At 37.8% G+C, this 14962-nt stretch overlaps 1 protein-coding gene across 1 annotated transcript in view; it reads left to right on the top strand.

Annotated features, from left to right (window-relative positions):
* Kap3 (kinesin associated protein 3) overlaps positions 1-14962 on the top strand; it is a 383344-nt gene that overhangs the window by 132585 nt on the left and 235797 nt on the right. The window contains exon 9 of the mRNA XM_090368616.1: positions 564-742. Within this exon, the coding sequence (XP_090224742.1) occupies positions 564-742 (179 nt within the window). The remainder of the gene's footprint in view (positions 1-563; positions 743-14962) is intronic.

Consider the following 14962-nt stretch of genomic DNA (forward strand, 5'->3'; position numbering starts at 1 on the left):
CTGGTCTAATCAAGAAGCATGTGCTATGCACTGCAGCTCCTGCCCACCTGGCTATGGAGAAGCCCGCAATCTCTTTGTATGAAAAGTTTGGGTTTTATTTATGAAGGTAAAACCTGTGCAGGTAAAATAAAAGAAAATTGACAAGTATTCCTTCTTTTGTAATCCCTGTAATCTCTTTGTGAAAAGAGATTGTTTTCCTTTATGAAAACATCTAAACAGAATTTTTAAAATAAACCATGGCATGTGTTATATTGAACTTTACTTGGTGATTACTAAACATCTTTGTTCCTAAAGTTTTTATGAACTCAAACAATTTTCTTTAATTTTCCATTGCTTGTAAGAGGCACAGATTTGTTGAAATATGCATTCTCAACTTCCTCAAATGCATAGTGATTGACAGCTAATAATAAAAGAAAGTTCAATAAAAATGTGAAACATTTAGGTAAAGTGGTTATTTTTTCTTGTTAATGTTTTTGATTTATGTTGACGGGTATACTCCTATTATGTTTGTATTGAGGGGTATAATATGGTTTATTAAAAAATATCATTTCTGTTTTTTCTAGTGTCATATTATCTTTTGCTGAATATAGCTGAAGACACAAAGGTAGAGGTGAAAATGGTTAATAGAGGTATAATTCCACTTCTTATAAAAAGTCTGGATAGGGAATTACCAGAGCTTTTGATTCTTGTAGTCTCTTTCCTTAAGAAGTTATCAGTTTTTGTTGAAAATAAGAATGAAATGGTAAGTAGGTGAACTATTTTGTATATATTTATATTTGTTTTAATTTTTTTTTTTTTTTTTTTTTTTGGAAATCGTGAATGTATCATCAATGTTCAGTGATACTAATCTGCTCTTGAACATCTTCAGTAATTGCATATGGTGCAGCCAGATACATGAGGGGGAGAGATTGAGACAGAATAATTGACAGACAATATGAAGCAGTCCAATAAATCCTTAGTAAAGAAGTTGGATTGTGTGTGTGTCTTTGCCAGGAACTCTGCTTATATCTATCTGTTTTGGTGTATAAGTTCTAGATCACCATTGCTGGAATTCAGCATGATCCATGGACTTGCCAGAAAGGGGCAGTCTGGTAATTGAAGGGGCTCACTGTTTGAAAAGGAAGAAATAAATGTTGAGTAAAAGCTTGCATTAGAATGTCAGATAGTTTATTTATGGTACCCTTCATTGATAATGTTAATGCTAGTCATTGAAGGCAGAAGTAAATGTCAGTTTTAAAAAGAAAAACATTTCTCTGAAAAGTAACTACAGTGGATTCCGGTTATTTGGGCCAATAGTTAATTGGGGCAGCCGTTTATTTGGGACAAATCTTAAAGAACAGAACCCAATCAAGAAAATAGTCTAGGGTTTACTTCACTTAAATGGGACAACATGCCGTTTAATCGGGGCAGGAGACTGCGGCACTCGAGATTACCCTACGATTGTCTCTGACCATACCATGTGGTTCGTTCGGATTTCTGGCGGTCACAACCATAAAACAATTAGCAGTCCCCTGTCTTAATTATCTCATTTCTTAATTATCTGTTGATGCAAAATTGCAAAGGGCTTCTAAATATTTGACAATCAAATCTAGCTTGAAGGTCAACGAATAATGAAGGAACACTGAAATTCATACTAACGTCACTTTTATCATACATTGATGTCATTTAAGCTATTTTTGGTGTACAATTTACGCCAGTACACCTACTCATAGTTTAAATGTACTTGTGTTAAATTGTGATTTATATGTCATCAGAGCTTAAAAGTATGCTTGGTCCAGTTTATATTCTCCCTAAAAAATGGATAAAGGCTTTCTTGCATCATATGCCTCTACTAATGTTAAATACTAATGCTAAATACATCATCAGTTCCCTATCGGTATTAGAGCATAGTGAGTATATTGCCAGTATTGCATTTGCAGCCCAAAATGCCATTGCCAATAGTCTAGGAAGAGAACAATTTCCATCATCTCTGCTAGATAACTCCTCAGAATTTGTGTTTCTCAAGAAGCAATAATTGAGGAATATAATAAGACTCAACTTATAAAAAAATATGAATAAAATTAAGGCTCAACTTTTCCTCAAGCAGTGTTTAGCCTTATATTTTACCATTCACTAAAGGAGGACTGGCAACTACACTTTCTACTGAACAGGCCAGTTCTGTAGGGCTGGTTGATAAGCAGTAAATGAGAAAATGACTTCTTTCACATTCTATAGGGCTGCTGCGTCCAGGACCGGATTAAGGATGAAATAGGTCCCCCTGCCATATTTAAATTTGAGACCCCTTTAATATATATTGCACATGCATATAAATACAAATGCTACATAAGTTTTTATATTTATATTGTGAATAATAATTCCTTTATAAAAATGTAAATTAAGAGGTCAAAAATATTTTGTTTTTTGACTTGAAAAATAAAGTAATTTTAATAGAAACTTTTAACTTATTTATTGAACAATAAAAAGGTATATGAATAAAATTTAAACACTTAACAAGTTAAGTTTAAGTATATTACATGTTTTTTTGGTTTATTATTAGAAATTTTTATCACTACTTTAGAAAATATTTACACTGAAAATGAGGCCCCTCTTCTGGTGAGGCCCCTGGCAAAAGAAAAGAAAGAAAAGAAAGATGCAAAAGAAAAGAAAGATGTGACCCAAACCATCTCTCCACTCTTTCTATTTTCCACTCCCTAACAGACCAGCCTATTAGTAAACTTTCTCCCTTTGTAATACAAAGGTGCTTAGAACATATAGCTGGTCCACCGAAAATGGTTCGCCACTTAAAATCTGGTGACCTACTGATAGAAACGACAAATCACCAACATTCAGAGCTTCTTCTTGAAGCCACAGCTTTTGGTGGGATTCCCATCAAAGTCACTCTACATGCCACTTTAAATACATCAAAAGGGGTTATCATGGAATGGGATTTCCTAAACAGCTCTGAAGAAGAAATTGTACAAGAGTTACAAAACCAGAATGTCATACATGCCAAAAGAATCATTAAAAACTATGAAAACCTGATACCAACCTGCGCTATCATATTTACCTTCAATACGCCTTCTCTACCAACATCAGTCAAAGCAGGATACCTGAATTGCCAGGTAAAGCCATACATCCCCAATCCCATAAGATGCTTCAAGTGTCAAAAGTATGGCCATTCCCAAACGGTATGCAGAGGACAAACTATTTGTGCCACTTGTGGCTCAAAAGACCATAATGATAAAGAATGCCATACACAGTCTCCTAGCTGTCCAAACTGCAAAGGAGACTACCCTGCCTATTCCAGAGATTGTGGTATATGAAAGAGAGAGAAGTAAGTTCAGAAATATAAAACTGAACACATGGTCACATACTAAGAAGCGGAAAAGCAGATACCATTACTCCCAGCAGTAAGAACATGCGCAGCAGCAGCTACAGCAGCAGTACAAAAAACAAAAGTACCTGCATCACAAACTGACATCTCAGTCCCTCCTAACATCTCAATAACTGATTGGGCACATACTCTGCTCTTACAAACGAAACCAAAAAGTGACCAAGCAATAAATATGCCCATTATAATCCCATCAAATGCTGAAGACCCAACACCAACAAGCAGTGCAAATCCTACCAAACCTGTAGACAGAAAACAGAAAAATATTGACACTATGGAAATTGATGAAAAGGAGCAAGATGAACCAGGCCTGGAACTTTATGCAGCTGATGACATGGACAGTGGTGGTCGATCAAGTTTCCTTAGAAAAGAAAAAAATCAACAGATCGGCTCAAACAGGCAGCCCATCGTAAGCCATCTGACCCAGTTACAAAGTCCAAATAATGCATACACTTCTTCAGTGGAATTGTCGTGACATTCGAAGTAATCTTAATGATATCAAAGATCTGATTTCCATCTACGCTTTTGCAAGTATCTGTTTACAAGAAACGAACCTAACTCCGCTCATAAGTATTTCAATCAAGCACTACAATATATATAGGCAAGATTGTAAAACCACAACTGCTCATGGAGGAGTCACCATTTTGGTTGACCCTAGTATTCCATCCAGGCATATCTAGCTGCAGACACCCCCTCGGAGCAGTTGCGGTATGCATCGTAACTGAAATTACCTTGACAATGGTTTCACTCTACCTTCCACCTAACCATACATATACGCTGCAAGACTTCGAGGACTTAATTGACCAATTACCATCTCCATTCTGTTTGATGGGAGGCTTTAATGGGCATCATATCATTTGGGGTTCACTTCAAACAGACAAAAGAGGGCAGATCATTGAAAAACTTCTAGATAGCAGAACTTAACACTCCTAAACACAAGTACTCACACCCATGTTCATTTACCAATAGGGACTACCACTGCCATTGATCTCACCATCTGTTCCCCGCTCTCTTTCCTGTTCTTGACTGGTTGGTTTTAAATGATCCCAATAACAGTAATCATTACCCATCATTTGTCACCTATTAACAAATGATGTTCTGCAAGCTATAAGAGGTAAAAAAATGGAAATTTTGCAAAGCAAACTAGGAAAAATACCAATGTGCTTGCTTCTTTAGATGAGAAAATCATAAGACATTCTGATATAAATAGTGCTTTTACATATGTCACAAATCAAATGATCGATGCAGCAAATATTGCAATACCAAAGACAACTAATCATTACCATAAACATTACAAACAGTGGTAGAATGAAGAATGCTTGGAGCAAAGAAAGAAAAAAATGAGGCTTGGAATCAATTCAGAAAGTTTCCCACCACCATTAATCTCATAAAAAAAATAAGAAAGCGAGAGCAATAGCACTTTATATTTGAATTGTTGATTAGACATCAAAGGTAGATATTGTTGGGATATCAGAGACGTGGTGTCACACAGACATAAGCAGTGCAGAACTGGTATTTGGTGAGTACAATGTGTACAGAAAGGATAGGAAGGGAGAAGGGGTTATGCTGTTAGTTAAGAAACACATAAAATCTAAGGAAGTGCATCCAGTTGACACGTGTGGACAGTGCATATTGAGTCTGTTTGGTGTGACCTAAACTCTGGGAAAGAGAAAATGAGAGTAGGAGTATGTTATAGGCCTAATGACTCTGATGAGTACAATGAACAATTGTGCAGAGAAATAGAATGGGCCAGTAAATCAGAATGTCTTGTAATGGGAGATTTTAACTTTCCAGATATTGACTGAAACTTGTGGGTTGGTCACTCGCATGCTAGCAAGACTTTTGTGGATTTATTGGAGGATTGTTTTCTTCAGCAACCAGAGGGAGTAATACCCTTGATCTGATTATCAGTAGTGATTATTCATGCATTAAGAATTTGCAGATAAAGGAACCACTGGGTGACAGTGATCACAGTGTACTGATGTGGGATTTACTTAAAGATGTAACTACCATCAAGAGTAAAGGGGAAGGGTTGTTGTTTTCGTAAAGGTGACTAAAGTGGTCTCAGACAGTTTTTAAATTCTGTTGAGTGGGATCAACCGATGATGTTACCAATGCTGAATTCTAAATGGGAAGCCTTTAGGGACTTATCTTGGAGGCTACTAGGCTTTTCATACCAACTAAGAAATACTGTTCAAGGTTCAAGCCTAAATGGATGTCGGATGAATTAATGAGGCACGTGGCAGAGAAGAAAAATGCATGGGATGCATATAAACTATCACAAAAGCCTATGACAGATATAAGTTAGTCTGTAATCAAGTCACAAAGGAGGTTAGGTAGACAAAGACAGATTACGAGAAATCTTTGGCAAAGGATGCAAAGAAAAACAGCAAAGAGTTCTTTACTTATGTAAACTCTAAAAGGAAGGGGATGAATCAGATTGGTCCACTTAACATAGATGGTTTGACTATTGATGATCCTGCTCAAGTGGTTGATAAACTGAATGAGTATTTTGCATCTACATTCACACATGAGCAGTTATTCAAGGAGGGGAATGCCAGAAGATTATCAAGCTCTAACATGGAGATAAAGTGATTTTGTAATAATTGAGAGCAAAGTGGAGAAGAAATTGTTGAAGTTAAACATAAAAAAGGCATCTGGGCCATAATTATGAGAGCATCCTTAGAGTCGGGGGGGTTCCCATGGACTGGAGATCTGCAAATGTATCCTCAATTCACAAAGGGGGTTCAAAGAGTGACACAAATAATTATAGACCTGTTAGTTTAACTTCTCTTCTGGGAAAAATAATGGAGTCACTGGTTAAAGAGGTGATTCAGGATCACCTAGACAAGACAAGACAGCAGTAATAGTTCAGACACAGCATGGGTTTGTTAAGGGGAAGTTTTGTATGACTAATTTGATTGGATATTATGATGTGGTCACAAAGGAACTGGATGCAAATAATAATTTTGATATCATATATTTGGATTTCAGGAAAGCTTTTAATACTGTTGCACTTGGAAGACTACTTTACAAATTGGAGCGGTATGGCATTAAGGGCAAGTTACTGCAATAGATAAGGGGATGGTTGAGTGGGAAATGCCAGAGAGTGGTAATAAATGGACACTGCTCTACATGGACAAATGTTACCGAACCCTGCAGAGTTCTCCAGTGTTTGGTGCTGGGCCCATTGTTGTTTTGTGTATTTATCAATGATCTCGATGAAGGTATATCAGGCTTAAGGTCCAGGTTTGCAGATGATACAAAGGTTGGCAGGGTTGTTAATGACAGTAAAGACAGTATGCTACTGTCTTTACTGTCGTGGCAACTGAAGTTTAACATCAACAATTGAAAAGTACCCCATATTGGGTAGCAGTAACCCAAGAGAAACATATCAACTGTGTGGTATTACACTCAGGGAGGTGGAGAATGAAAAAGACCTGGGGGTAATTGTGTAGTCATATATGAAGTTCAGATATGAAGAGCAGTGCAGATGGACTGCCAGAGCAGGTCATGGAGTTTTGTCAGTAATATATAGGAATTTTGCTAGCAGAGACAAGGAGGTGATTATCCCTTTGTATAAGGCAATGGTCAGATCACACCTTGCATACAGGTAGTTCCCGACTTTACGAGTTAATTTGTTCCTAGTGCGTGCTCGTAAAGCGGAAATATATTTCCCATAGACCTAATGTTAAAACTAGGCATTATTTTATCAACAATGAAATTAGTTAGCTAATTAGTTTGTTTAAACAATGATTGATTTAATCAAAGAAATGAAAATGTATCCTGTAAAATCAAGCAAATTATAATAATAGAGTAATTATTTATGACTTACAAATGTTAAAGAATGTTTATTCTTCACCATCATCATCGACTAAATGCACACTCGTTGATCACTCGTTGGTTTGTTGCACAATGTGTCGTCATCTTCAGAAATGCTTCAAGAAGCGTTTATTTCCAAGATAATCTTCCCTTTTTTTTAAAATTTCAATATCTCGCATAAGCGTTTTTTAAATGGAACGCACAAATTGCAACTAACACAATTTGCATGCAGTGACAAATTTATGAAGCTTAAAAAAAAGGAGTGAAGAGAAGATTCTCAAAGTTTTTTTAATGTTTTTTATACAATTGAAGATTTCAGTAAAGGGGATACATTTCACCATAATAACGTAAAAAAACGCACAATTCCAGATATTGGTATTTTTGCAAATGCAGTAACATGTTTAGTAACAAGTTTAGTACCCATTTATGATTGATTGCACTAACAAAAAACCCAATAAACTGGAAAGTGCAAATTGTTTTTATTGTTTTATGGTCGTGACCTCCAGAAATGTGCTTTAGAAAAATATTACAAAGCCATTCAAAATTGGTTCTTATAACAGAACATATGATAACTATGAAGGTGTAGTGCATTTCAATGATTTGAATTGGTAACTAATGCAATTTACACAATAAAAATGGCCTTTTAGAGAGTTATCTAGCGAAAATTTTAACTTCTGAGGTCATGGAATGAATTACTAAAAAATGTGTTATTGGATTCACATTTTGATATTTTCATGATACGATGGTGTCTCTGGAATGGATTAATATTGTAAAGCAGGGTACACTGTATTGTATAGCTATGCGTGCATTTTGACATGCAATATTTATGAATGTTTAAGATTCATTTTTTGTAATTAATGTTCGTTTTTTCGATTTTGTTGATACTTGGGAGAAAAAGAAAAAAAAAAAACTTTTAAAGCGGGAACTACCTGTACTGTATACAGGTTTGGAGGCCTCGTTTTAACAAGGATGTAGAGTTGCTAGAACGAGTACAGAGAAGGGCTTAAGTTCTGCAAGTTGCAGCATCTGGCCTTGAATGGTTTGAGCAGGCTCAATGCTAATGGGATGCTTCTGCTTGCTCAATTTAAGAACCTGAGGGGGCATAGATTCAAATTGAGGAAAGACAGTTATAGAATAGATGTGTGGAAGTTTGCCTTTAGCCAGCGAGTAGTTGATTGCTGGAACAGACTTCCATCTGTTGTGGAAGTTGATAGCTTAAATAAATTTGAGGCTGGACTAGACAAATGTTTGGAGTGACCAGATGGGTGAAATGGGAAGGTTTTTTTTTTTTTTTTCTGGCTGATGCTGTATAAGCTTGCTTTCTTGCATCATATGCCTCAGCTAACGCTAATATTTGTCTGAAATCTCAGAAATAGTCCTGGATATCTTTTGCTAGCAAAATTAAGAAATACTGATACTAGAATTATCTGGAATAAAATTAGACAACTCTTAGGCAAATATTCAACAGTCCCAAAACCGATCATAAGCTGGAAAGGTCGTGACATAACTGAACCAGAAAAGATTGCAAACCTACTAGGAGAAACCTTTGAGGAATTGTCGGCAATGTCATCATACAGTCTTTCAAACATATAAAGCTCAAATCGAAAAATACAAAATTAACTTCCATGCAACTCAAGACATTTCATACAACTAACTGTTTACCATAATTGAGTTACATAAAACCTTAGCCAAATCAAAACAAAGTGCAGCAGGTTTTGATGGAATCCACTATCAAATGACTAAGCATTTCACCGAAAATTCCTTATGCATGCTTTTACTATTATATAATAGGATATACCTTGAGGACACATCCAGACTCTTGGCGGCATTCATTTGTTTTGACCTTTCCAAAACCAGGGAAGGATCACTCAAATCCTTATAATTATCGCCCTATTGCCTTTACTAGCTGTCTTGGAAAAACTTTAATAGAAATGTTGAATGATTGGTTAACATGGTTTCTTGACTTGCACAATCTCCTTAGTCCCAGTCAATTCGGTTTTCGGAAAAACAGATATAATGACAGAAGCTAAAGCAAATGTACGCAATGCCTTTCTCCGAAATGAACACCTTGTTATGATATGCCTCGATATTGAAAAGGCTTTTGATACTACCTGGAGATATGGTATCATACAAGAATTGCATAAATTAGTACTGTGAAGCCATCTACCAAAGGTCCTTCACAACTTCATGTCTAAAAGAACTTTCCAAGTCTGCTATGATCATATTCTGCCTCATACATACAATCAAGAACAGAGGGGTACCCCAAGTCTCAGTCCGCAGTGCAACCATTTTTGCTATCAAAATCAACCCTATCACAGAAGTTGTTCCCGAAACAGTAGAAAAGTATCTATATGCTGATGACCTCACAATTTCATGCCACTCACAGAATGTGTGGACAATCAAGAGACAGCTTCGATGTGCTATAAACAAAACAGTCCTTGTCCATCTATAATGGATATCGAATTTCTGTACAAAAGGCTATACACTTCTGCAGAAAACGAAAAATTCATCCAGACCCAAAACTAAGAATAAGCAATCAACAAATTCCGATCAAACATAGTATCAGACTTCTAGGACTAATCATGGATCACAAATTAAATTTCCTAGAACACATAAAATATCTGCGCACAGTGTGCTTAAACAAATTAAACATTCTCTGAGCAATATCTGCTATGACATGGGGATCAGATTGTTATTCACTTTTGCATATCTATCATGCAATGATAAGATCCAGATTAGATTACTGTTCTTTCATATACTCCTCAGCTAGGAAAAGTGTGAATTGGTTAGATCCGATTCATCACAGTGCATTACGTGTTGTTTCCGGAGCATTTTGTACATCCCCTGTGTACAGTTTATACACAGGGATCCACAAACTCCCACTCAGTCTTCATAGACAAGTTCTTCTTCTGAACTATGCTGCGAAAATTCAAAGCCTTCCTGGACATCCAACATGGCAGTATTTCTATAATCCGAAATGAGAAACTTTATACGCGAACAAACTAGCTTATGAAACCTGTGGGTATCCGACTAAAAGAATTACTTTCACAATGGAACTTAAGCGTGGATAAGATGTACCAAAATTCTCCCACATCCCACCCACCATGGGAAATCAGTTCAGTCGACTGTGACATGGATCTCACAAAATGGAAACAGAACAATATCCCAAATCAACATATAAAGCAGCTACATTCCTCTTATTTAAAACAATTCTCAAACTATTCTCATCTGTATACTGACAGCTCCAAGGCACAAGTTGGTACTGCAGTCATCTTGCCAAACAGCATAATCTTTCAGTCTCTTCCAATAGAGTGGTATTTATAGTGCCGAATTGTTTGAATGTCTCGCACTAAATCACATTGCCAAAACTTCCCTCATGAAAAGTATAATTTTTACAGATTCGTTAAGTGCAATATATGCTTTACAGACAGAAGATCATCCATCTCATCCATATGTAAGAAAAATTCTTTCCTGCTTATCACATCTTAGGAAAAAAAAACAGAGTCCTGGACATTCTGGAATACTGGGTAATGAACGTGCAGATCAAGCTGCAAAACATCTGCTAAATGAAAATTCTCATCTATATAAAATTCCACAAAATGACTTTAAATATGTCATTCGAAAGGTATATAGACAGAGACCCGGAAGTCTTAAACTAACAACAAATTATACCAAATCAAACAGCAGCCGAAATCTTGGAAATCAAGCTTTCGGTCAAACTAACACGAAGAGGTGATCTTCACCTGGCTTCGCATCGGCCACAAACATTTAACGCACTCCTACTTCCCAATGAAAGACGATCCTCCTCATTGTCCACTGTGTCTGACCATGCTAACATTGAAGCATGTCTTCATAGAATGTCCACCTTACCAAGTCACCTGCCAAACAGCTTTCAAATCACATGCAAAAGAACCATTAAGCCTTGAACTCATTATGGGAGAAAAATCAAATGTAAATGAACTCTACATACCTCAGATTAATAAACCTTATCAACCGTATCTAATATGCTAACATCAGTAACAAAATAACTGGAAATAACAAAACTTGAACAGGCGCAATATAGCTGAAGTGTAGGAGACCGGCAATGTCATCATAACAAGTACAGGTCACTATTGAAAAAAAGCCGTAAATTAGGGTTGAATTTGAAAGTGTCTGCAATTCTGCCCAGACGTGATAGGAGGGAGTATATGATGAGAGCTTTGTCGGTCAATTTGGCCCCGGAGAGATTGTGCAAGGCTCAAGGGGTAGAAATTTTCTCAGCCTGGTCTGTGCTTGTTAACAGGAGAGACTGCTTCTACAGGGATGGGATACACTTAAATAGAAAGGGTGCAAGAATATTTGCTGATGCTATCGAGGTGGAGTTAGGTGGGTCGAAAAACTGCTAGCTTGGGGGGGATACAAGGACTAACAGATTAACAGCAGCCACTGGCAGAGGTGAACGTGATGCTTGCATTGCTTCTATTGGAATGAGCAGCAGCCTGGAAAACAAGATACAGGGTATTTCAGAGACTGCTGGGAGTCATTGCGGTACAAGTAAACATATGGGTTGTGTTAGGTTAGCTAAGAATAGGAACAGATGCATGTATACTTGCATGTACACCAATGCTAGGAGTTTGGTAAATAAATTTGACGAATTTGAGGTATTGCTCAGAACATCAAAGGCAGATATTGTTGAGATATCAGAGATGTGGTGTCACACAGATATACTGAATGCAGAACTGGAATTTGGAGAGTAAAATGTGTACAGGAAGGATAGACAAGATAGGAAGGGAGAAGAGGGTTATACTATTAGTTAAGAAACACATAAAATCTAAGGAAGTGAAGCCAGTCGGCATCGCTGAACAGTGCAGTGTCGAGTCAGTTTGGTGTGACATAAGCATTGGGAGATCAAATTTGAGAGTAGGAGTGTGTTATAGGCCTAATGACTCTGATGAGTATAATAAGGAAATGTACAGGGAAATAGTGTGGGCCAGTAAATCAGAGTCTTATAATGGGGGATTTTAATTTCCCAGTTATTGACTGGAATTAGTGCATTGGTCACTCACACATTAGCAAGGCTTTTGTGGACTTATTGGATGATTGTTTTCTAAATCAGCATGTTCGGGAGGAAACTAGAGGGAGTAATACTCTTGATCTGATTATCAGTAGTGATTCTTCTTGCATTAAGAATCTGCAGATAAAGGAACCACTAGGAGGCAGTGATCACAGTGTGCTGGTGGGATTTACTCAACGAGGTAACTACTATCAGGGGTAAAGGGAAGGGTTTTCGATTTCATAAAGGTGACTACTGTGTTCTGAGACAGTATTTAAATTCTATACAGTGGGACCAACTGATGATGTTACCAACAGCAAATTCAAAATGGGAAGCATTCAAAGAACTTATCTTGGAAGCTACTAGGCTTTACATACCAACTAAGAAGTGTTGTTCAAGGTTTAGGCCTAAATGGATGTCAGATGAACTAATGAGACATGTGGCAGAGAAGAAAAATGCTTGGGATACATATAAATTAATGGGTGACATGGAAGCCTACGATAGATATAAGCTGGTCTGTAACCAAGTCACAAAGCAGAATAGGCAGGCAAAGGCAGATTATGAGAAATTCTTGGCAAAGGATGCAAAGAAAAACAGAAAAGAGTTCTTTACCTATGTAAACTCTAGAAGGAAAGGGATGAATCAGATTGTTCCACTGGATATTGATGGTTCCACTGTTGATGATCCTGCTCAGGTGGCTAACAAACTGAGTATTTTGCATCTACATTCACCCATGAGGAGTTATTCAGGGAGGGGGAATGCCAGAGGTGAGTTAAACTCTGGAGTGAGCTGGATGATTTTGTAATAACTGAGGAAAGCGGACGAGAAATTGTTGAAAAAAAGGCATGCGGGGTGGACAGGATCTATCCAGTTATGTTAAAAGAGGCAGCAAAGGAAGTAAGCAAACCCTTAGCCATAATTATGAGAGCTTCTTTGGACTCAGGGGAGGTACCCATGGACTGGAGATGTGCAAATGTGACCCCAATTCACAAAGGAGGATCAAAGGGCAACACAAGTAATTATAGACCTATTAGTTTAACTTCTGTTCCAGGAAAATCAATGGAGGCACTGGTTAAAGAAGCACTGCAGGATCATCTGGACAAGACTTCCGTTATAGCTCGGACACAGCATGGTTTTGTTAAGGGGAAGTCTTGCCTGACCAATTTGATTGGATATTATGATGTGGTCACAAAGGAACTGGATGCAGGGAATAACTTTGATATCATATATTTGGATCTTAGAAAGGCTTTTGATACTGTTGCACATGGAATACTGCTGCACAAATTGGAGCAGTGTGGCATTGGAGACAAATTGCTGCTATGGATAAAGGGGTGGTTGAGGGGGCAGGCGCCTCCGTAGCCAGGTGGGAAGGAGCAGCAGTGCGTAGCACACGCTTCTTGATTAGACCGGGGTTCGAGCCCGTCACCACCAAATACGGAGGATGCGGAAAGGTCAGGGAATGACCACCGCATATTCTCGGAGCAATATGGCCTTAGTTGCTAATGCTCCTAAAAACCAAAACAACAACGTGGTTGAGGGGGAGAAGACAGAGAGTGGTAATCAATGGACACTGCTCGTCGTGGACTAATGTTATTAGTGGAGTCCCTCAGGGCTCAGTATTGGGTCCATTGTTGTTTTCTGTATTTATAAATGATATCGATGATGGTATATCAATCTTAATGTCTAAGTTTGCAGATGATACGAAGTTTGGAAGGGTTGTTAAGGACACTAATGACAGTACGCTGCTGCAACAGGATCTAGAAAAGTTGAGCAGATGGGCTGAGAGGTGACAAATGAAGTTTAACATTGACAAATGTGAAATACTACATATGGGAAGCAGCAACCCCAGAGTGATGTATCAACTCTGTGGTGCTACACTGACAATGGTAGAGAACGAAAAGGACCTGGGGGTAATTGTGCAGGCAGATATGAAGTTTTCTGAGCAGTGCAGACGGTCTGCAAGAGTAGTTCATAGTGTCTTGTCAATGATATAGAGGAATTTTTCTAGCAGGGATAAGGAGGTGATTATCCCCTTATATAAGGCAGTGGTCAGGCCACACCTTGAGTATTGTATACAGGTCTGGAGGCCTCATTTTAAGAAGGATTTAGCACTGTTGGAACAAGTACAGAGAAGGGCAAGAAGATTAGTGAATGGAATAAAGGGTTGCTCTTACGAAGAAAGGCTTAAATTTTGCAAATTACAGTGTCTTGGGACTGGGCACCTACGAGGTGATCTGATTGAGGTGTATAAAGCCTTGAATGGTTTGAGCATGCTCAATGCTGATGGGATTCTTCCTCTTGCTGAGAATAATCGCCTGAGAGAGCATACATTCAAATTAAGGAAAGACAGATGTAGGATAGATGTGCGGAAGTTTGCCTTTAGCCAGCAGGTGGTTGGTTGGTTGAACAGTCTTCCATCCTTTGTTGTGGAAGATAGCCTAAATAAATTTAAGGCTGAGCTGGATAGGTACTTGGAACGAATGGAGGGGTGAAATGGGAGTGTGTTTTTTTGGCTGATGCTGCATGAGCTTGCTTTCTTACATCATATGCCTCTACTAATGCTAATGCTAAAAAGCAGCTCTTGTGCCATAAAACCACAAACAACAACAACAATCTCTGAATCAGGGGTGTCCCACTTTTATGAGTGAGGGGCCAGATTCAGAAATTTTCAACTTTCTCTTGGGCTAGGGAGAAAAATTTACAAAGATATATTGCAGTTATCAAGTTGTTTCCTCGTA

The sequence above is a fragment of the Mastigoproctus giganteus genome, chromosome 2, assembly GCF_048544385.1.
Source record: "Mastigoproctus giganteus isolate SK-2022 chromosome 2, ASM4854438v1, whole genome shotgun sequence".
Lineage (NCBI taxonomy): Eukaryota > Metazoa > Arthropoda > Arachnida > Uropygi > Thelyphonidae > Mastigoproctus > Mastigoproctus giganteus.